Source organism: Piliocolobus tephrosceles, chromosome 8 (assembly GCF_002776525.5).
Source record: "Piliocolobus tephrosceles isolate RC106 chromosome 8, ASM277652v3, whole genome shotgun sequence".
Classification (NCBI taxonomy): Eukaryota; Metazoa; Chordata; class Mammalia; order Primates; family Cercopithecidae; genus Piliocolobus; species Piliocolobus tephrosceles.
The window spans coordinates 147,007,651-147,029,273 of record NC_045441.1 but is presented as its reverse complement, the minus strand read 5'-3'; the positions used below and the strand labels follow the sequence as shown (position 1 = coordinate 147,029,273).

The window sequence follows — 21,623 nt, the reverse complement described above, 5'->3', positions numbered from 1 at the left end:
CTCCATCTCTTAAAAAAAAAAAAAAAAATCCAGTGTCTATTTTTATTTTATTTTTTTGAGATGGAGTCTCGCTCTGTCGCCCAGGCCAGAGTGCAGTGGCGCGATCTCAGCTCACTGCAAGCTCCACCTCCCAGGTTCAAGCAATTATCCTGCCTCAACCTCCCAAGTAGCTGGGACTACAGGCACACACCGCCATGCCTGGCTAATTTCTTTTGTATTTTAGTAGAGATGGTTTCACCGTGTTGCCCAGGCTGTTCTTGAACTCCTGAGCTCAGGCAGTCCGCCTGCCTCAGCCTCCCAAAGTGCTAGAATTACAGGCATGAACCATTGCGCCTGGCCCGGATTTCTTTTAATAATTGATGAAAAGGTGATCAGTTATAGTGCAAAGTGAGGTATTCCTTTGCTTATGGAAACCTAGCTAAAACTGTAAAAGTTGTAAGGAATATTGTTCTAACTTAAGTTTGGGGGCATTTGCATTTTAAAGGGTTGGTATATGAATTTTAAAAACTAGGTAAATGTTTTTAACTTAAACCTACTACTACTTTATTTACTTTATGAGCTGGAGTCTCACTATGTTACCCAGGCTGGCCTTGAACTCCTAGGCTTGAGGGATCCTCCTGCCTCAGCCTCCTGAGTAGCTGGGACTACAGGTGTGAACCATTGTACCCAGTTCTAATATTACTCTATTTTTATTTATTTTTTAATTTTATAAATTTATTTGAACATTTTTTATACTTGTAGTAGAGCCAAGGTCTTGCTATGTTGTCCAGGCTGGTCTCAAACTCCTGGGCTCAAGTGATCCTCCCATCTCAGCAATTCCGAAGTGCTCTGATTACAGGTGTGAGCCACCACATCTGGCCTATAATAGTCCTTTAAACACTGATACTATACTATATTGGCATAAACAAATGTTAATTTTAATTGCATAACAATAGAAATCATGTTTCAAAAATATAAAAAACCTAAATCTGTGTTTCTGTGAGCTATGCCAAACTCTTAACTATGATTCAAGGTATCAGTATATAATCACCACCTATTTTTGAGTAGTTTAGCTTATGGATTGGTTTGTTTTATACTAGGTACATTCTATCAGAACATAATTTTATCATGTATTATAGAATACGTTATGGTCTTTTGTGGTCTCTTGCATTTTGTTATGGTTTGGCAAGTCATTATCTTTTTTAGTTTTCATGACAATTCTGTCTCAGAGGAATTTTATTTCTTCATTTAGGAGATGTAAGGACCCACTGTATGCAGAGTGTTGTGCCAACAAAAGTGTGAGAAGTCATCCTGTCTTCGTATTTAGACTCTTCTCAGAGTAGTTAGAACAAGCACCTGGGAGGCGGGCTGTGGTGATGGTGCCCTGTCACGGTGCTTCAGAAGAAAGGAGCAGGGAGGGCTTGATGGTAAGTAAGGGGGTGTGTTATAAACTTACCGTCATGTTAGGGAAGAGATTCTATTCTTATTGAAGGATATGGGGCCTTCTGTTCAATGGCAACAGTACGAGCGTGTGGAGGACTGTTGCAAAGGTGGATTTCTGGGCCGTCTCATCCACGGAAGTTCTGATAGGGTTGTAACTCCTCCACCTGGTAGAAGGCTGCGCTCAGGTTGGGACTTACTCTGGGCCCAGCAGTGAGGAATGGAAGTGGTCCCACTAGACCCCAGCCCAGGTCCCCACGGGTGAGGAGTACAAGTGCTCCTTCTGGATGACTGGCCCAGGCCTTCAGGGCAGTTCTGATTTACAGGGTGCAGGGATGTGGGCGTGATTACTGTCGTACTTTTCAGACAGTTTGGACATGACGGGGTGAAAGTAGTGATGTGTTCAGATCTAAGCTTGTGAAATCAGAAGAGGAAAGCTACTGTGTAATGCAGTATACTTCTATTCTTGCTGTAGCTACCAGAAAACTCACAGCCAAAATGATTGCTGGATTGTTGGGCCCTGTACTGCTGTAATAGCTGGGAGTACCTGTCGCACTTTTCTTCAAACAGACGATCTTCTTTTACTCTCAATGATCTCATTGTGTTTTGAACACTGAGTCACCTTCTGTTCTTTTGGAATTGGGTGGGGCATGGTTCTTACACAGATGGTGAATATGCTGGTAGTTGTCTTTTGCATGGGATCATTTTTCCATAAAGCATCTTTTATTTACGGAGGTTTTTCCAGAGTCTTTCTCCCTGTCACTGATTTTTTTCTTCATTTATTTTTCTTAACTGTTTTTAAAGTTCTGTAATGTTTGTTAAAGCAAACTATTTATTTTTGTGAACTTTTTCCTGGATCACATTTTAAGAAACTAATCCAATTTATATGTAAGGATTAAAAATGAGTCTTGATGAATTTATAGACATTAGGCATTTGCTATGTTCTAGGTACTGTGCTAGGTGCTAGTGACACAAAATATGTGTAAGACAAGGCCTTAAACTCAGAAATTTACTAGCTTGCAATAACACAACACATCTGTTTAATCCTAGCATTAGTCATAGTATGAATTGGTGGGTTTTTTTCAGTTCTTTTTATTTATTTATTTTTGACACAAGGTCTTACTCTGTTGCCCAGACTGGAGTGCAGTGGCACAATCATGGCTCACTGCAGCCTCAACCTACTGGCTTAGTCACCCCTCCCACCTCAGCCTCCCAGCAGCTTGGACTACAGGCATGTGCCACTAATCTCACTAATTTTTAAAATTTTTTGTGGGGGAGGGGTTCTCCCCATGTTACCCAGGCTGGTCTTGAACTCCTGGGCTCAAGCGATCCTCCTGGTCTACTTCCCAAAGATATGGGAGGGAATACAGGCATGAGCCGCTGCACCTGGCTATTGTTATTTTTTTAACTGATAAAAGTATTATTTTTATTGTGTTCAACATGTTTTGAAATATGTATACATTGTAGAATGTGCTAAATCGAGCTAATTAACAAATGCATTATGTCATGGGCTTACCATTTTTTTTGTGGTGGAACACTAGAAAATCTATTCTTAGTGATTTTTTCAAGAATATATTATGTTGTTGCTAACTATAGTTAGTGTTGTACAATAGATGTCTTGAACTTATTCCTTATAACTGAAATGTTTTATCTGTTGCCTTATATCTCTCTAGACTCTCCCTCATTCTTCTAGTAAAAGTAATACATGTTCATTTTTTTAATCCAGGAAAAAATATATGAAAAAGATCATTCATAATACCAAACCATCCATAATGGTAGTTGGTAGAAAAGTATAAATTGAATAGGGTTTAATGGATTGCGGCCGTGACTAGACGAAAGTATCAATACGAAGTTAGAAGCGCATCCCATGTGCGCTTGTGTATCTACTTGCGTATCCACTTGTGTATCCACTTGTGTATGGCGGCAGCAGTGTCCTTTCGGATAACAGCTTTAGTTTTGTGCCTGGTGATTGCGTGCTGGCATTAGTGATAACCACACCAACAGCAGATGTGGAAATACTAATATGATGGTTTTCATGATGCTTTCTTTATTACTTGTAAAATTGTCATTGAAACTGAGTTTGATTCTTTTTTTTGATTTATTCAGTTACACAGTGAAGTCCCCCTTTATCTTTCTATATTTAATGAACATGCAGTTATATTTTTCTTTATTTCTTATGGCTGGACAGGTTTCAAAAACATATTTTTTCTGATTTAAAGAAGAAAGTATGCTTATTGAAGAAAAAGCTTTGGAGAAGAATAAAGAAGAAAAAAGTTACCTACAATTCTACTAACTGGTGATAACCGTTAGCAACATTTTGTGGATTTTGTTAATCTTTTAATGATATGTTTGGATATATATGTGTGTGTACAGTATCCTCCTTTCTTAAATGCTATATTATGGATATTATGTTATTCTTCAGAAATATGACTTTGACTATTGCAATATCATCTGTCTTGTGGAACTACCAGACTTTATTTAAATGATGTCTGATAGACATTTGAAAAACTAGATTGTGAGATATGATATAATGAGAAGAGATAAAAATAGAATTTGAGATACTTAATTTCCTGCTCTTTTTAAGTTATGAAAACATATTTACTTGAGTTATTTATTAGATCTGTGTCTAGGATATATGAATTATTTTTGAACTCTAATTAGACTGACATGATAATTGTATAAGCAAAAGTCTGGCCATGGAAGGCAGTGTTTGTTTTTGCATGGTATGATGTTAAAAGACAGAAGATTTATCCCTGTCTCTTTTTATCTGAATAACCTTTGGAAGAAAGCATTCCCTCCATAATGAGTCACAACTTCAGATTGCTTTTCTTCCCCTGTGCTGTGTTGGTATATTAAAGTTTGCTAACAGTTACAAGTATTTTTAACTGCAGTGGTTTCGTATAGCACAATTGAGTGATGGCTACTTTGAGGTTCCCGTGATGACTTGCTGAATTGGTGTGTCCTTGCCTGGACGTGACCTGTCATGTGGCCAGTGCCCGTGTGAGTGGGCTGCCCTTCATCCCTGTAGGGTGTGCTGCGGCGTGGCCACTGGCCTCTGGTTAGCTTTGAGACTCCCACCATCTTGCAGAGCCCACGGCTCAGGCTAAGGCTCTGGCTCTGATGGGTGTGGGTTGCGCCCTGAGACCCACCCCTTCCTAACTCCCTGCCCTTGGGGGAGTCAGGCACAACTCCTAGAACCTTTGTTTCGTCTTCGGTTTGATGGGGGTTGAGCTTGACCCTGTGCTGCGGTTGTGAGGTTGGAATGGGGAGAGGCCAGTGAGCACACTGGACATGGGCGGGCAGCGAGGCATGTCCTCGGGTCAGCCATCTGAGTCACAGGCCCGGAGATGCACAGCTGTGACCAGTGCTCCGCTTGCGGGCAAGTCCTGGTGTGGCCTTTGCCACCTCCCTCCCCCCCTTCTGCTGAAATGGAACAGATGAGCCCTGGGGTTTTTCTTTGTTTCTGTTCCACTGTGGTTTGTTTACACTGTTGCTAAGAATTTATCTACCATAATGCTTTGTTATTATTAACACTTGCAAGTATGTATGCCTTAAAATTTCACTCTCTCTCTCTTCCTCTCTGTATATCACTAAAATAATATCCAAGGAGCCTGCGTTGTCACTCCTCTTCCTGTCTTGATTTGCTGTGTATCTTCTTACTTAAAACAAATATTGTTCCAAGGACATGGCTGATCTTTCTTGACTCCACTTCCAGGAGTCACCGTGATGCCGTAGATAATGATAGTTAACTTTACATTTTGTGCATATAACATTTAATTATTCAAATATTCATTAACTTCCTTGTGTGAATAAGTGCTGGTTAGTGACTAAAAAGTGGGAATTTCAAAGTGCACATCCTATTTTGGGGTCAGTTGTAATAGTTTAATTTTAATGTGTATTCTGTGTGGAGTTGTTTCCTTCTGTTTATGTCTGAGGGATTGATACGTTTTAAGTTTCCCAGAGTAAGGTGGCTCTGTAGAAAATAAATCCAGTGATGTGGGAGGAGAACATTATTTAACTTGCTTCATGCCATAAATATTATACTGGAATACATATTATATGCTAGTTTTTGGTTATGCTGCTCAAGTTTCGAGAACCAGTATCAAATTGCTAAAATTATTAATCTGAATGATACTTTCACTTTCCATTTTCTTATGAGACTTTGTTACATATTTGTTAAAGCATTTAGTTTAATCTGTAAACCAAAAGTATTTGAGACAAGTCTCAATTAATTTAGTATTTTATTTGCCAGGGTTAAAGGATGCTGGTGACATAGTCTCAAGACTTGTGCCCAAGGCGGTTGACCTGTAAGTTTTAGGGATACGTAAGACATGAGTCAATGCATGCAAGCTGCACATTGGTTCAGAAAGGTGGGACAGCTGGAAGCGGGTACATTGGTTCAGAAAGGTGGGACAGCTGGAAGCGGGTACGTTGGTTCAGAAAGGTGGGACAGCTGGAAGCGGGTACGTTGGTTCAGAAAGGTAGGACAGCTGGAAGCAGGTTAGTGTGGGGAATGCTCCAGATCATAGCTGGACTCAGAGTTTTTTCTGATTGGCAGTTGGTTAAGTTACTATCTGGAGACCTAGAATCAATAGAAAGGAATGTCTGGACTACCTTGTGGAGACCAAGGTTTTATCGTACAGATGAAGCCTCCAGGTAGCAGGCTTCAGAGAGAATAGATGGTAAATGTTTCCTGTCAGACTTAAAGAGTCTGTCAGTCTTAAGGTCTGTGTCGGTGGTAATGAGGTGTGTCCGACACCCCGCCCCCCCGTCATGGCCTGAAGTAGTTTTACAGGTTAACTTTGGAAAGCTCCTAGCAGAGAGGAGGAGCTGTTCAGATAGTTGGGAGCTTAGAATTTTGTTTTTGGTTTATCCTTTGTACCCAATTTGTAAAATGTTATATAAAGCTGGTGTTGATATTCATACACAATTAGAAGTGAATTGCCTACTGAGATCATTAATTTATTTCATTTGTACTACAAATCTTTAAATGGCTAGTAAGTGCGTACCTAAAATTTGTTAACACCATCTACGTTAATGTCTGCGTGCTGGAATTTTGAAACCAAAACCCCAAATATAATCCAATACAAAGTAACAATGTTCTTCCTACTTATTTTTTCCACACATATAAAGATCTTGGAATTTATCCAGTAACTAGTAGAAAGAATTAATTTTACTTATTCACGAATGGTGCCGTGTGTGAAGCAAAGTTTTAGAAGAAATCTTCCGTGAATGTCAGTGTCATTGCTGGAGCAGTCGGGAAAGGACGACATGGCTGGTGCATTAGGGCCCGTGGCAAAGTGCCATCCACTTGGTGGCTTCAAACAACACACTTACCTTTTAACGATTCTGGAGGCCAGCAGTCCAAAATCAGTTCCTCTGGGCTAAAACTAAGGGGTGGGCAGGGTGTGCACGCTGGAGGCTCCTGGGGAGAAGCTTTTCCTGCTTTTCTCGCTTCTGAGCCGCATTCCATGTCCATGGCTGCAGGCCCTTCTCCCTTCAGAGCCAGCGGCTGCTTCGTCCTCGTGGGGCCATTCTGCTTTCTGTTTTGTCAAACCTCTGTTCCTCCCTCTTTTCTTTCTTTTCCTTAGACAAGGATTGAGGCTGCATTGAGCTGTTTGCACCCAGGCTGGAGTGCGGTTGTGTGATCATAGCTCACTGCGGTCTCGACCTCCTGGACTCAAGCAACCCTTCCACTTCAGCCTCTCGAGTATCTGGGACTACAGGCCTGTACCACCACACCAAGCTAGTTCGCTAATTTTTAAAATTTTTTGTAGAGACAGAGTCTCACTGTGTTGCCCAGGCTGGACTTCCTCCCTTTTTAAGGATACTGGAGACGGCATTTAGGGCCTCTATGGATAATCCTCCGCCCCAGAAGATCCTTCATTTCATCACATCTGCAACGTTCTTTTTGCCGTATAAAGTGACACTCACAAATTCCAGAGATTAGGACGTGACCGTCTTTTGAGGGCTATTACTCAGCTTCCCACACTACCCTGTATCTTGGAGTATTCGGGAGCCAGGAAGGCTCAGTTCCAGCACTTTCCCTGTGCCTTAACATCTCAGAAATCAGATTTATTTTACAAGGGTGTGTTATTGTTAATGGACGGTGCACTTAGTGGCACATAGTGCAGCTTATAATTGATCACATCTTGGATTCAATACCAAGGTTTTTTCCATTTTTGGCTGTAGCCCTGGTGTCTGAGGTAGGGTGTGTTCTTTCAGAGGTGGGATGAGGAGGAGCTGTACAGTGGGAAGAAGGGTTAGGAACTGTGGGAACTGAGATGACCACAGGAAGCAGCACTGTAGGTTACACAACTGGAAGAGTTGGGCTTGATCCCTAGACACAGGGCAGCATCCAGATACCACTGGAGGGATGTGTCCAGTTTTAAAACGGGGGTTTAGCAAGATACATTTGGCAGGGATATCCAGAGGGACTGGGCACACAGATCTAAGCATGAGGGGGAGGGAGCACCTGAATGTCAGGGGAATAGCTTTGGGGAGGCAGGTGGATAGATGAGTGAGCTGGGAATGTAAACAACAACCCCAGGGTGCAGAAATGATGCTGGAACAATAGGAGCAGTTGTTTGAGGCTGGGGCTGGGGTGGGAGATTACTTCAGTCTTTAACGTTGGTGTAAGAAACCCAAGGAAGTTCCAAGACGACTCAGCCCAGCAGCAGCCAGCGCCTCGCTGGAGAGACAGGTGACAGGCCAGCGAGAGGAGGAAGACTGTGTGGATAGCTTCACAAGGGCTGCCTCTCTGCACTCGGAGGAGTGTAACAGAAATCACATGAGAAAACAAACGGTGACTGTGCCTAGCACTCATTGCAGGCTGTCTTCTAACTCTTGACGTGGAAGTCATTTAAACCTCACAGCTCACCTGCCACCTTTGTTTTACAGTTAAGGAAACAAGTTCTGCTAATGTCAGAGGTGAGCACAGGCAGCCCTTGACCTGTGAGGTCTGTGCACTGCCGTGCATTCTATGCTCTCTTCTCTCTCTTGATGGCAGTAGAGGAGGCACTGGGGATTTTGACCCCATCTAATCTAGTCATTTTTACAACCCCAAGAGAATTGCATGTCATTTCTGCTTTTCAGAGTAGGGGCTAAGGTCTGAGAGACTCTGCGGTCACCCCAGTAGAAGTCAGGTGTCCCCTCCTGGCCATACTCAGTGCCCTGGGAGCTGGGCCCAGCTCATAAAACCTGTGCTTGCGGAAGGCACCAGAGATGCCAGGGTGGTGGCAGGTTATTGTTCCCAGAAGAGCAAAACCAACACAAGTGAATGACCCACTACCTTGTTAGCTGGTGGGAACTTCTCTGGGTTTTAAGTTTATGTACTATTAGCATTCTTAAGTATGTTAGGAGGTGACAGCCAGACTGTGGTATATTTTTAAACGTTTTACATATATGAGAGTAATCAGGACAACTAACGTATGTTTTTAAATGTTTTAGATCTGTGAGAGTAATCGGGACGAGGAACGTATATTTTTAAAACAGTTTTGATCTGTGAGAGTAATCGGGACAAGGAACGTATATTTTTATAACAGTTTTGATCTGTGAGAGTAATCGGGACGAGGAACAGAGGTGCTCTCCCTTGGTCTTTGTTTCCTTCTTACTGTTACACGTTTTGTCTGGCATGATTTTCCTCCTGCCTGAAGAACTTACTTTAATATTTCTTTTACTGCAAGTCTGCTAGCAATGGATTTTCTCAATTTTTGTCTGGAAAGGTATTTATTTCCCTTTCACTTTCTTACATTAATAGACTTCATTTTTTCGAACAATTCTGCATTTCCAGAAAAATTGAGCAGATAATACAGAGTCCCCACATCCCTTCTTACAGTTTCCTGTGCTACGTCTGTCACAACTAATGAGCCCGCATTGATATATTTAATACTAACCGAAGCCCACGGTTTACAGTACGGTTCATTCTCTGTGTTGTGCGTTCCGTGGATCTTGACAAATGGATAATGTCATGTATCAGCTATTACAGTGTCATACAAAATAGTTTCGCTGCCCTAAAAATCTTCTGTGCTTCCACTCTTCCTCTCCGTCTGCCTGTGCTCACTGATCTTTTTACACAGTTTTGCCCTTTCTAGAATGTCATATATTGGAATTATAGAGTATTGGCCTTTTCAGATTGGTTTATTTCACCTAGAAATATGCATTTTAGGTTCTTCTGTGTCTTTTCATTGCTTGATAGCTCATTTCTTTGTTTCATTTTTTATTGCAATAAATTCAAGTAACATAAAACCATTTTAAAGGACACAATTCAGTGCCGTTTAGTACCTTTACATGTAGTGTAATCATCACCTTTCTCAGGTTCCAAAACATTTTCTCTGCCCCAAAAGGAACCCTGTTTTGTGCCCATTTGCAGTCACACCCTGTTTCCCCTCCCCCAACCCATGGCAACCACATCTGCTTTGTCTCTGTGGGTTTACCTGTCCCGGATATTTCCTGTAAATGGAGACATGTAATATGTGTGTGATCTTTTATGTGTGGCCTCTTTCAATTAGCATAGTTTTGAGGTTCATTTGCATTGTGGCATGTACCAGTGGATCATCTCTAAGGCCGAATATTCCGGTATGTGGCTGAACCACAGTTTGATTATCCTTCATCCACGAGGGCCGTTCGGGTTGTTTCCACCTTTTGGCTGTTGTGAATGGTGCTGCTGTGAAGATTCATGTACACATTTTTGTCTGAATACCCATTTTCAATTCTTTTGAGTATATACCTAGGAATAGAATTGTTGGGTCTGTGTTTAACGTTTTGAGGAATGCCAAACTGTTTTCACAATGCCTGAACCACTTTACATTCTCCCCAGCAATGCATGAAGGTTGAATTCCTCCACATCCTTGCCCTCACTTGTGTTTCTCTGTTTTTATTGTTGTTGCTGTCCTAGTGGATGTAAAGTGGAAGTCACTGTGGCGCTGACTTACATCTGCCTGATGAGTGACTGGTAGGTACCACCTTGACATGATGTCGTACATTTCTTCCACCTCCACATTCAGTTAGGTCGTTCGGTAGCTTGAAATTGGCCATGGTGGGAACATTCACACCTCGGAAGTTAGCAGTCTCAGCGACGTGGCTGTGAGCAGGAGCCAGCCCAAGCCCATCCCTGCTCTGAAGCGTGTACTTCTCCAGAGAGGCTGCCCCGTCCTCTGGAAGGCAGGGCGGGTGCAGGCTGGCCTCTGCAGAGTGATTCTGAGCCGGCCTGTGGCTGTGTGGCAGGGGAAGCTCTGGCTGCCTCTGATCCTCTGTGCTCTAAGGCCCAGCCCTCCAGATGTTGTGACTAGGAGTCTGCAGTGCTTCCTAAGTGCCCCCGGTCTGTCCCAAAGTCCAGTTTGTGCTTTCTCAGTACAACATGCTTGCCAAAAGCTCTATTTTGCTCCTTCGAGGCCAGCTTCTTGCGCTGGGTAGCTTAGGAATTCAGCGAATTCGTCTTGAAAGAGACTGTACCCTTCTTCCCAGTTCCGTCTTTCAGGGTTCTTGGCCCCTCAGGTTCTGGTTGTTTAGCTGACCCAGACTCCAGTTCTTGTCCCGCCAATCTCCTGAGACATCCATAAACCGTATTGGCTTCTTTGAATCCCAACCACGTTTCTCTGGATTTCTCACCCTCTTGTAGCACAACCTTGAAGGAGAACAGCATAGAAAGTTGACTCCCCCCTCTGTGGTCTCCACCTCCCCTGAATCCTGCAACGTTTCCAGGTGTGTGTGTGAGCTGCGGCGGCCTGTGCACGTGTGCGGGAGCTGTGTTCAGGCGCCTGTGTGTCCCTGTGCAGGTGTGCGGGAGCGTGCGTTCAGGCGCCTGTGTGTCCCTGTGCAGGTGTGCGGGAGCGTGCGTTCATGCACCTGTGTGTCCCTGTGCAGGTGTGCGGGAGCGTGCGTTCATGGGCCTGTGTGTCCCTGTGCAGGTGTGCGGGAGCGTGCGTTCATGCGCCTGTGTGTCCCTGTGCAGGTGTGCGGGAGCGTGCGTTCAGGCGCCTGTGTGTCCCTGTGCAGGTGTGCGGGAGCGTGCGTTCATGCACCTGTGTGTCCCTGTGCAGGTGTGCGGGAGCGTGCATGCAGGCGCCTGTGTGTCCCTGTGCAGGTGTGCGGGAGCGTGCGTTCATGCACCTGTGTGTCCCTGTGCAGGTGTGCGGGAGCGTGCGTTCATGGGCCTGTGTGTCCCTGTGCAGGTGTGCGGGAGCGTGTGTTCAGGCGCCTGTGTGTCCCTGTGCACGTGTGCGGGAGCTTGTGTTCAGGCGCCTGTGTGTCCTGTGAACGTGCATGGTTCATCTTTATGGTCTCAACAAATATTTCCATTCTGATGTATTTCTCAGTGTTTAACTAATTTGGTAGATTAATTTGGGACCCACAGTGGAATGACTTTGCCCCTCATTTATCACTGAACTGAGCCATGGACTCTTTAAGGACCAAATAGCTCACTGGGGTACCTTTGTTGGTTGGTTAAGCCACAAACAAGGAGCTCTGACTTAGGCCACTGATTTACTTTGGGTCCTCTGGCTTTACTTACTTGGTTCTGTTATTATTTGAGGAAGTGTCTGATTAAAATAAATGGGCCATGGTAAAAGCAGTATGTGTTTTATAGATTGAGATACTTATTTTTTGTTCTGAATTTTAATTTTTTCTTATTTTTATTTTTTGAGAGACAGAGTCTCATTCTGTTGCCACGCTGGAGTGCAGTGGTGCAATCATGGCTTACCGCAGTCTTGACCTCCTGGGCTCAAGTGATCCTCCCACCTTGGCGTCCCAGAGTGCTGGGATTATAGGCTTGAGCCACTGTGCCTTACCCCTTTTATTTTTTTTTAACAGCTGTATTGAGCTATAATTCACATACCATACAATCCAGCCATTTAAACTATACAATTAACTGTTTTACAGTGTATTCTCAGGATTGTGCAACCATCACCGAAATCTCTTATTAGAACCTTTTGTCTTCCATAAAGAAACCCTATACCCATCAGCCCTCAATCCTCAGACCCCTCCACTGCTCTCCCTGTCACGCCCACCCTAGCCACCCACTAATTCACTTCGCCTCTATAGGAGGATACCTTCTGGACATCCCGTGTAAATGAAATATTACAACACGTAGTCTTTGCGATGAGCTTTTTTTTTTTTTTTCTCAAGACAGGGTCTCGCTCTGTCACCCAGGCTGGAGTGCAGTGACGTGATCATTGCAGCCTCCACTTCCTGGGCTCAAGTGATCCTCCCATCTCAGCCTCCTGAGCAGCTGGGACCACAGGCATGTGCCACCATGCCCAGCTAATTTTTAGATGTTTTGTAGAGATGGGGCCTCACTGTGTTGGGCTGGTCTTGAACTTCTGGGCTCAAGTGATCCTCCCGCCTCTCAGCTTTCCACAGTGCTGGGATCACAGATGTGAGACACACCATGCCCAGCCTGCTTCTTTCACTTACTAGACAGTGTGACACATACTAGTGTTTCATTTCCTTGTATTGACAAATAATTCTGTGGTATGAAAAGGCTACATTTTGTTTAGCCATTTATTAAGTAATGATCCTTTGAACTTTTTCGACTTCTAGGCGAATATAAATCATGCCACTGTGAGCATTCATGTACAGGCGTTTGTGTGGATGTGTGTTTTCCTTTCTGTTGCATATATACCTGTGGGTAGAATGGGTCGTATGGTACCTCTATGTTTACATATTTTGAGGATTTGCTAAGTTGATTTTCAAAGGGCCTACATCATTTTACGTTACCACTGGCATCAAATGAGAGTTCCGATTTCGCCATGTCTTCACCAAAACTTGTGGTTAAAAGGAAAATATCAGACAAATTAAGTTTCACATAGTTTAATTGAGCAAAGAATGATTCACGAATTGGGCAGTCCCCGAACCAGAATAGGTTCAAAGAGGCTCCAGTGCATCCATGTAGTGGAAGAACATTTATGAGCAAAAAAAAGAAAGTGAGCTACAGAAACAGCCAGCCAGGTTGCAGTTCTGCATTTGCCTTATTTGGACGTGGTTTGAACAGCTGGCTGCCTGTGATTGGCCAAAACCTGATGGTTGGCCTAAGAGTAGGCTACAGTCTCTTCACACATCCAGTTAGGAAACCTTCAGGCTGAAACTTACAGTATGTTAACGAGACAGCTTTAGGCTGAACTTAATTTAACATTGTCTATATTTTAACCATCCTAGTGGACATGAAGTGATATCTCATTGTGATTTTGATTTGTATTTCTCTAACTGATAATGTTGAGCATCTTTTCATGTGCTTATTGGCCATTTTTATATCCTTTTTGGAGAAGTGTTTATATACAAATACTTTTGCCCGCCCCCTCCTCCTCCTTTTTTTTTTGAGACAGAGTCTCACTCTGTCGCCAGACTGGAGTGCAGTGGTGCGATCTCGGCTCACTGCAACCTTCGCCTCCCGGGTTCAAGTGATTCTCCTGCCTCAGCCTCCCGAGTCGCTGGGACTACAGGCACCCGCCACCATGCCCAGCTTTTTGTATTTTTAGTAGAGACAGGGTTTCACCATGTTGGCCAGGATGATCTCGATCTCTTGACATCGTGATCCACCCGCCTTGGCCTCCCAAAGTGCTGGGATTACAGGCGTGAGCCACCATGCGCAGCCACTTTTGCCCATTTTTTAATTGGTTTAATGTGATCCAAAGTTTACTACAGTAGCCGCCTCCTATCTGTGGGGGTATTTTCCAAGACCCCCAGTGAAACAGGATAGTGTCAAACCCAGTTGCTGTCAATCAGAACAACTGTTTTGTCTTCTACCCACAAACTTACTTGCTTATTTATTGGGTTTTTGTTTTTGTTTTTATTTTGAGATAGACTTCCTGTCACCCAGGCTGGATCGTAATGGTGCAGTCTCAGCTCACTGTAACCTCCACCTCCCGGATTCAAGCAATTCTCATGGCTCAGCCCCTCCCAAGTAGCTGGGACTACGGGTGCCCACCACCACACCAGGTTTTTTTTTTTTTTTTTTTTTTTTTTAAGTAGAGGTGGGATTTCACATGTTGGCCAGCCTGGTCTTGAACTCCTGACTTCAAGTGATCTGCGGGCCTCAGCCTCCCAAAGTGCTGGGATTATAGGCAAAGTGCTGGAATTACAGGTGTGAGCCCCCGTGCCAGGTCCCAGCCACAAATTTAATGCCTTTTCCATCTTAAAGGTTGACATGTGGCAGCAAAACTAGCATGAAATTATTTTCCTTCTTCAGTTTCACAGATGGAAGATTTGTTCTTACACCTTAGCAACCTCAAGGTATGATACTTTCCTTAATAAGTCGAGAACTTTCACCTTTTCACTTAAAGGAAACACTTTATGGCTTCTCTTTGGCATATCTGAATGACCAACATCACTATTGATGTGTTTTGGGCCATTATTGAGTAAAATAAAGGTGACTTGAAACAAGCACGGTGATCCCACGACACTTGAGGTGATGATCCAGACAGCACCGGTGAGTGGGCGAGAGCATGCTCAGGGCGTGTCGGACAGAGCGGGGCTCGTGTCTCGAGCGGGGCGGAGTGAGATTTCATCACCCTACTCAGAACAGATGCAGTTTAAAACTGTTTCTGGAAGTTTCCATTTAATATTTTCTGACCTTGGTTGACTGCAGGTAATTGAAATCACAGAACGTGGAACCGCCAATAAGTAGGGGATTTCTGTAATAGGTAATAAATTGGAGGTCAGTGGGTTCGGTTTTCAAACTCTTTACCCTAATTTTAAGATTTGGGGTATTTGCAATAAAAAAGGAATGTGTGGCAGACATTTTTCTGCACCTGGAGCTGTGGGGTCTGCTCTCTGAAGAGAGAGGCTGGACGGCCCCATCCCGTGGCGCCATCCTTTTGTGGGTGTGCGCGTCCTGCTCAATGGACAGCAAGCCTCAGCTCATGGCCTGGCCTCCTGTTTGTTTTTGTGGCCAGTGAACAGCTTTTACATTTTTTAATGGCTGGAAGAAAGTGGCAGGTGAAAATGTTATGAAATTCAAATTTCAGTGACCATATTAAAGTTCTGTTGGAACACAGCCATGCTCATTAGTTCGTATACCAACTGTGGTTGAGTGGTTGTGACAGAGACCTCACGGCCCACAAGTGCCCCAGATAGCTCTTGTCTGACCCTTTATGGAGAATGTGTAACATCCAACAGCAGTGAGGCACACCGGCTATGATTGGGAAAGATGTTCTGGAACCTTGGTATCAAACATCCAGTGAAGGTAATGATCATATTCAGGAAAAAAGTACTAGTGTTTTCACATGTGTGATTATTTACTGTTTCTTCATTGTGTACAAACAAATAATTAAAAAGGAAACAGTAAGTTTTAGGGTGGTACATTTCCGACCTCCTCCTCATAAGTCGTGATAGTTTACTATCTGCATGAGAATAAAGTTAAGCTCCTAGGAGATATATAAACTTATTTCTTGAAAATGTAAAATTCACAGATACATTTTAAATCCGATCTTACTTCTGAATCCATGTAGATAGATTTTTAGTATTCCAGTCACTTCTGTAAATCTTTTTGTTTTGTTTTGTTTTGGGACGGAGTCTCGCTTTGTCACCCAGGCTGGAGTGCAGTGGCGCAATCTTGGCTCACTGCGAACTCTGCCATCCGGGTTCGTGCCATTCTCCTGCCTCAGCCTCCCAAGTAGCTAGGACTGCAAGTGCTCACCACCATGCCCAGCTAATTTTTTTGTATTTTTAGTAGAGACAGAGTTTCAAATAACCCTGTTTTTCCAATCTCATATAGTTTCTCATATATATTAGAATAAATTATATATACTATATATATAATCACACAAAGCTGGATTCATTTAAATAGTATACAGAATATATGCAATTAATTCAGTGCTACAATTGCCCATCTATCTTTTAATCCATTCCAGTTAAAACATAAGCGTGTATATTTGAATTAATGTTCATTTGATTTAAATTTAAAATCAAAACAACCAGATTGTCTTAGGCGTTTTAGTGAAGCAGATGAGAAGACAGATTTCCTACCCTTGGACTTGTTTTAATTTGTGATATTGATGTAACTCATGCCAGGACTTCAGCTTAAATCACGATTATCAAATAATTATGTGACTTTTCTTTCTTTTAGTGTTTCCATGAAGGGATACCCTGTTGTTCTCCTGAGTAGAAGCTGTGAGACGTCCCTATTTTAACTCTGCCATTGAATATTAGTCCTGGCTTAAATTCTCCTACAATTTCACGCATACACTAAAAGGGGGCTTACCCCCTTTAAAAAATAAATGGATAGAGGAAGAGTATATGTCAGATGTAACATACGAAATTCAGGGGACGTTCTCTTATGAATTAAAACTAAGACTTGGATTTCAAGTGATTTAGACAGCTTTGTTACGAAAGGTATGTGGGGATGAACCTAGTTTTTAAACTTTTCTTTTTTTTTTTTTTTTTTTTTGAGGCAGAGTCTTGCTCTGTCGCCCGGACTGGAGTGCAGTGGCCGGATCTCAGCTCACTGCAAGCTCCGCCTCCCAGGTTCACACCATTCTCCTGCCTCAGCCTCCCGAGTAGCTGAGACTACAGGCGCCTGCCACCTCGCCCAGCTAGTTTTTGTATTTTTAGTAGAGACGGGGTTTCACCGTGTTAGCCAGGATGGTCTCGATCTCCTGACCTCGTGATCCGCCCGTCTCGGCCTCCCAAAGTGCTGGGATTACAGGCTTGAGCCACCGTGCCCGGCCTAAACTTTTCTTTTACTCTGTTTTCTAATCTACCAAAATAGATAATGGTCACTTGTCTAATGAAGAAATAGTGAGGAAGCCCGCTGTAGGCCAGTGCCTCCTATGCAGTGTGCATCAGCGCCGGCTCGGCTGCCACCGTCCACCTTCAGCCCAAAAGAGCCCTGCGCCCCTGGGGCCCGTGGTGGTCACAGCTGAGGCTCAGCCATCATCCCTGTCCCGGCAAGAGTCCTTACTTTAAACTGTTAAGAGTTTAGGTGACATAAGAAAGCAGCAATTTGCCATAGCTCTGGTAGACAACACCGTTGGATTTGTGGTGAGAAAGTCAAGGAGTGACTGTGATCACTGCATGTGGTCTCAATTAAAAACTTCAGGGACATTAGTGTCTTTTCAGATTTCCTAGTGAAATTTCTCATTAATGTACAAAGCACCTGGGGAGAATTTTGAAAGTGCTTTCTGTTAAGAAATGACCTTAAACAGATGGATTTTTAAGCACTGTCATTGCACCAAAGCATTGGGGTATCCAGTTACTCTGTTGCAGTAATCGAAGCCCGTAAACCACAGAGAAAATTACAACCTTGTGGATTTTGGAAAAGATCAATTGCTTTATTTACTGTGTGAATTAATTGATTGCCTGCTTTTTATGTAGATTAGAAATAGATAAAAATGGTTATCTTGTGCAATTTCCTTTTTTTATTCGAAGTAGTCATTTGACCATACTGTGAGTTTATTACAGGGTTGACAGATGTTTTAGATTCCTCTCTACCTTTTTAACCTTGAATACTTTCTTTGTAGAAGCAACTATTTGGATAAAGCATCCTAGTATCTTTGAAAAAAATACCATTTAATTATTAAGATTTCTGACCTGCTTTTTCAGTTTCCATGAATACTGACCAAAGTCTCTAGAGAAGACGGGAGATGGGCACGTAGGATTTGAGGATCTTGAGGAGGGACAGATAGTTTGGGAGATGAGTAGATATTTGATTATACAAAGATCAGAAGGCACAAATTTGTGTTGGTACCAAATTATATTTAAGTCATTCTCCTGCTAAGTTCAGCAGCCCAGCTGTGGGGACAAGCAGAGATCCCCACTGGTGTGGAGAGGTAACAAGTGCCCCATCAGATCCTCGTGCCTTACAGTTCTAAACATTTAAACGCCGTGTGCCTGGAAGTCTCGTCCACTGTCAGGAATATTATCCCTAATACTTTTTCTCATGAGAATCTGATAATATGAAGACGTGGTTCTGAGTTACTTTTCCCCAGGCCCACAGAAGTACTTCTCTTCCCTCCAGTACAGGGTACCGGTCTTCTTGGAAGGCACTGAATGGGGCCTTGGGTTCTCATGGGCCCCACCTTTCTCAGCAGTCCCCGAGTCTTGACTGCTCCAGGAAGGTGTTCTGTGTGTGTTAGAACCTTGGACTCCCTTTGGTTGTGCTGAGTGTGAACCAAAATTTTCTGGGCAGTTTTAACTTTCTGCACGTCTTTCTGACCATTTGCGCTGACTTTAATTCATATGCAGAGCGAACAATATAAAACATTTTAAATATTTAACGTTTTTAGTATTTCCCCAGACTGAATTATTTGAATGCAGGCCACATCTGCTTAGGTAAACCTGTAGTATGCCGAGTGCTTCCAAGTAAAGGTGTGTTGCTTGCCTGAACGCTTCTAGAAACCAGTTTCTGATTACTCTTGTGATGTAACTAATAAAGAAGAGGCGTCTCATGTTCTTGTAGAACTGTGGTTCTCCTGTCCTTTTTGCCTTATCTGTTCCATTTTTGAGATTGTGTTGATTTTAGACAAGGAAGCAAAGCTAACTGCTTAAATTTTTTTCATTTCATAGGCTTAACGTAGAACTAGCCACATGGTGTAGGAAGTTTGGTGTTTTCAGATGGCCAATGAACGGGTGACCCTGTCAGTTAGGTGCCTTCTGGGGAGCAGTGAGGTTGGCCCCCACCTGTGCTGGTGGGGCCTGCCCCAGGGCACACTCTCGATGGCTGTGCCAGTGACTCACATTCCTTCTTCCTTCCCCTTTAGTTGTGGTCTAAGAGAGGGAAAGAATTCTTCCCTGCAACCAGCCATTGCTTCCAGTAAGAATTTTGTGTATTTTGTTTTTTCCTTTTTAAAATAGTGCCTAAAGCGTTACGCGGCCTTGAGCAAAGCTCAAATCCTTTTTGGAATGAGGAAGAATCTTGAATAAATGAACTTGATTGGCAAGTTCATGATTTCATGTTTAGTGGCATTTTGTTTCTAACAGAATCATTTTATCCATTTATCTTCAAAATTTTCCATAAAGGTATTAAATCAGCAATGCCTCAGGTATAGCATCTTTCTTAATATTTTCTGAGACATTACCTGTCTAAACTTATTCTAGGTTTTTATTTTAAAAAAGGAATGAGTCAGCAGAATTGTTACTGCATGTTTCAGTGTTACTAATGCTAATGGAATTTTTTTTTTTTTTTTTTTGAGATGGAGTCTCACTCTGTCGCCCAGGCTGGAGTGCAGTGGCGTGGCGCAATCTCAGCTCACTTCAAGGTCCGCCTTCTGGGTTCATGCCATTCTCTTGCCTCAGCCTCTTGAGTAGCTGGGACTACAGGCGCCTGCCACCACGCCCCTCTAATTTTTTGTATTTTTAGTAGAGATGGGATTTCACCATGTTAGCCAGGATGGTCTTGATCTCCTGACCTCGTGATCCTCCCTCCTCGGCCTCCCAAAGTTCTGGGATTACAGGCGCGAGCTACCGCGCCCAGCCAATGCTGATGGCCTCTACATTCCCTGTCAAGTGCCTGCTGTACTTTTTTTTGTAATTAAAAATGCTTGTGTCAGCCTGGTACGGTACATAGCTCATGCCTGTAATCCCAGCACTTTTAAGAGCCCGAAGCAGATGGATCACTTGAGGCCAGGAGTCTGAGACCACCATGGCCAACATGGCAAAACCCTGTCTGTACTAAAACTACAGAAAGTAGCCACTTGTGGTGGCGGGCACCTGTAGTCCCAGCTACTCCAGAGGCCTAGGCAGGATAATTGCTTCAACCTGGGAGGCGGAGGTTGTAGTGAGCTGAGATCGTGCCGCTGCACTCGAGCCTGAGTGGCAGAGTTAGACTCCATCTCAAAAAAAAGAAAAAAAAAATGCTTATATCGTGCATAGGATGTGGAATTTATGAACAATAAAATCCTATGCAAGTTCTGACTGTTAATACTGGTCTTCAAGGAGAATGTTGTTTGAAGAAAGACATTCCTTTTATTTAATTTTTGTTTTAAATGTTAGCTTTCAATTTTTTTATGTTTGGAAATGGGAAGAATATGATTTAATTGGCAAGAAAATTTTGACCGTTTATTCCATCCTGTATACTTCAGCACGGTGTAACAGGAAGGCCTCTGGAGTCCTTTGGGTCTGGATCTCTTTAGTCTACCTGTTCCCCCGCGGCGTTTTGTTGTCTGTTAGATGGAGCCACTAATTGTTCAAAGGTTCTGGTGAGGATTAAACAAAATGTTGTATGTAGAGTTCCTGGAGCACAGTTAAATGCTCTTTGTATATTTGGTTTAATTTTTCTAAACAAAACAACTTTGGTAATAGCAGCAGCATATTAGAATCTAAAATATGCCTTTGTTCTTTTAAAAGGTAACATTAAAGAGATGTTTGCGGGGTGTCAACTCAAATATAATAGAAACTTGAATAATCGTACAATGATAATTTCTAGTTCATGGAGGTAATATAAATATAGAAATTTGTTTTATATTTAGAAGTTAAAAGAGATTTGAGTCTTTTTTTTAAGCTGAAAGATAAGATTTAAAACTGAATATGTGTTCCTATGTGACTGAGGACTGTGTTTTCTGTGATCCCTGTGTGTCCCAGTCTTCGTGATGTTTTTGCTACTTTAGATTCTGTTTTATACAACATAAGCAAATGTTTATGAATATATCATTAGTGAGAAGCAGAGTTTGACTTAGTGAACAGATTTTAAAATTTGGTAACAGGTTTACTTTGTTCAAATTTGATATATTCTCTTTCTCATTTTCTTTGGCACATTGGAATAATCACTTATAAATGAAAACCTCAGAACTATTGAATGTCTTGGGATACCACTACTAAGAGACAGCTTGATTGTGCAAATTCTAACACAAGCCAGTTAAATTCTAATACAAGCCAGTTCACTTGTATTCAAACCTTATTTGGGCAGAGGGTTTCTCTATTCATTCCAGAACAGAATGGGGCACCACCGGCAGTTCCTCCCATGCTCCTCCTGCAACTCTGCCTCACTGCAGGCCTGGGTGCCGCCTCCTCCCATGCTCCTGTCTATCACTGCCTCACTGCAGGCGTGGGTGCCGGCTCCTCCCACACTCCTGCCCGTCACTGCCTCACTGCAGGCATGGGTGCCAGCTCTTCCCATGCTCCTGCCCATCACTGCCTCACTGCAGGTGTGGGTGCCGCCGCCTCCCATGCTCCTGCCCATCACTGCCTCACTGCAGGAGTGGGTGCCGCCTCCTCCCACTCTGCTGCCCGTCACTGCCTCACTGCAGGCGTGGGTGCCGCCTCCTCCCACGCTC

At 43.2% G+C, this 21,623-nt stretch overlaps 1 protein-coding gene across 3 annotated transcripts in view; it reads left to right on the top strand.

The window, feature by feature from the left end:
* The window catches only part of ESYT2 (extended synaptotagmin 2), a 99,329-nt gene that overhangs the window by 6,897 nt on the left and 70,809 nt on the right, over window positions 1–21,623 (top strand). Inside the window, exon 1 of one of the 3 annotated variants that reach the window (XM_023202009.2) lies at window positions 1,302–1,406. The exons of the other annotated variants lie outside the window; for them this stretch is intronic. Within the exon in view, the coding sequence (XP_023057777.1) occupies window positions 1,356–1,406 (51 nt within the window). The 5' untranslated portion in view covers window positions 1,302–1,355. Of the gene's footprint in view, window positions 1–1,301; window positions 1,407–21,623 lie in introns of those variants that run through there. 3 annotated transcript variants of the gene reach the window in all.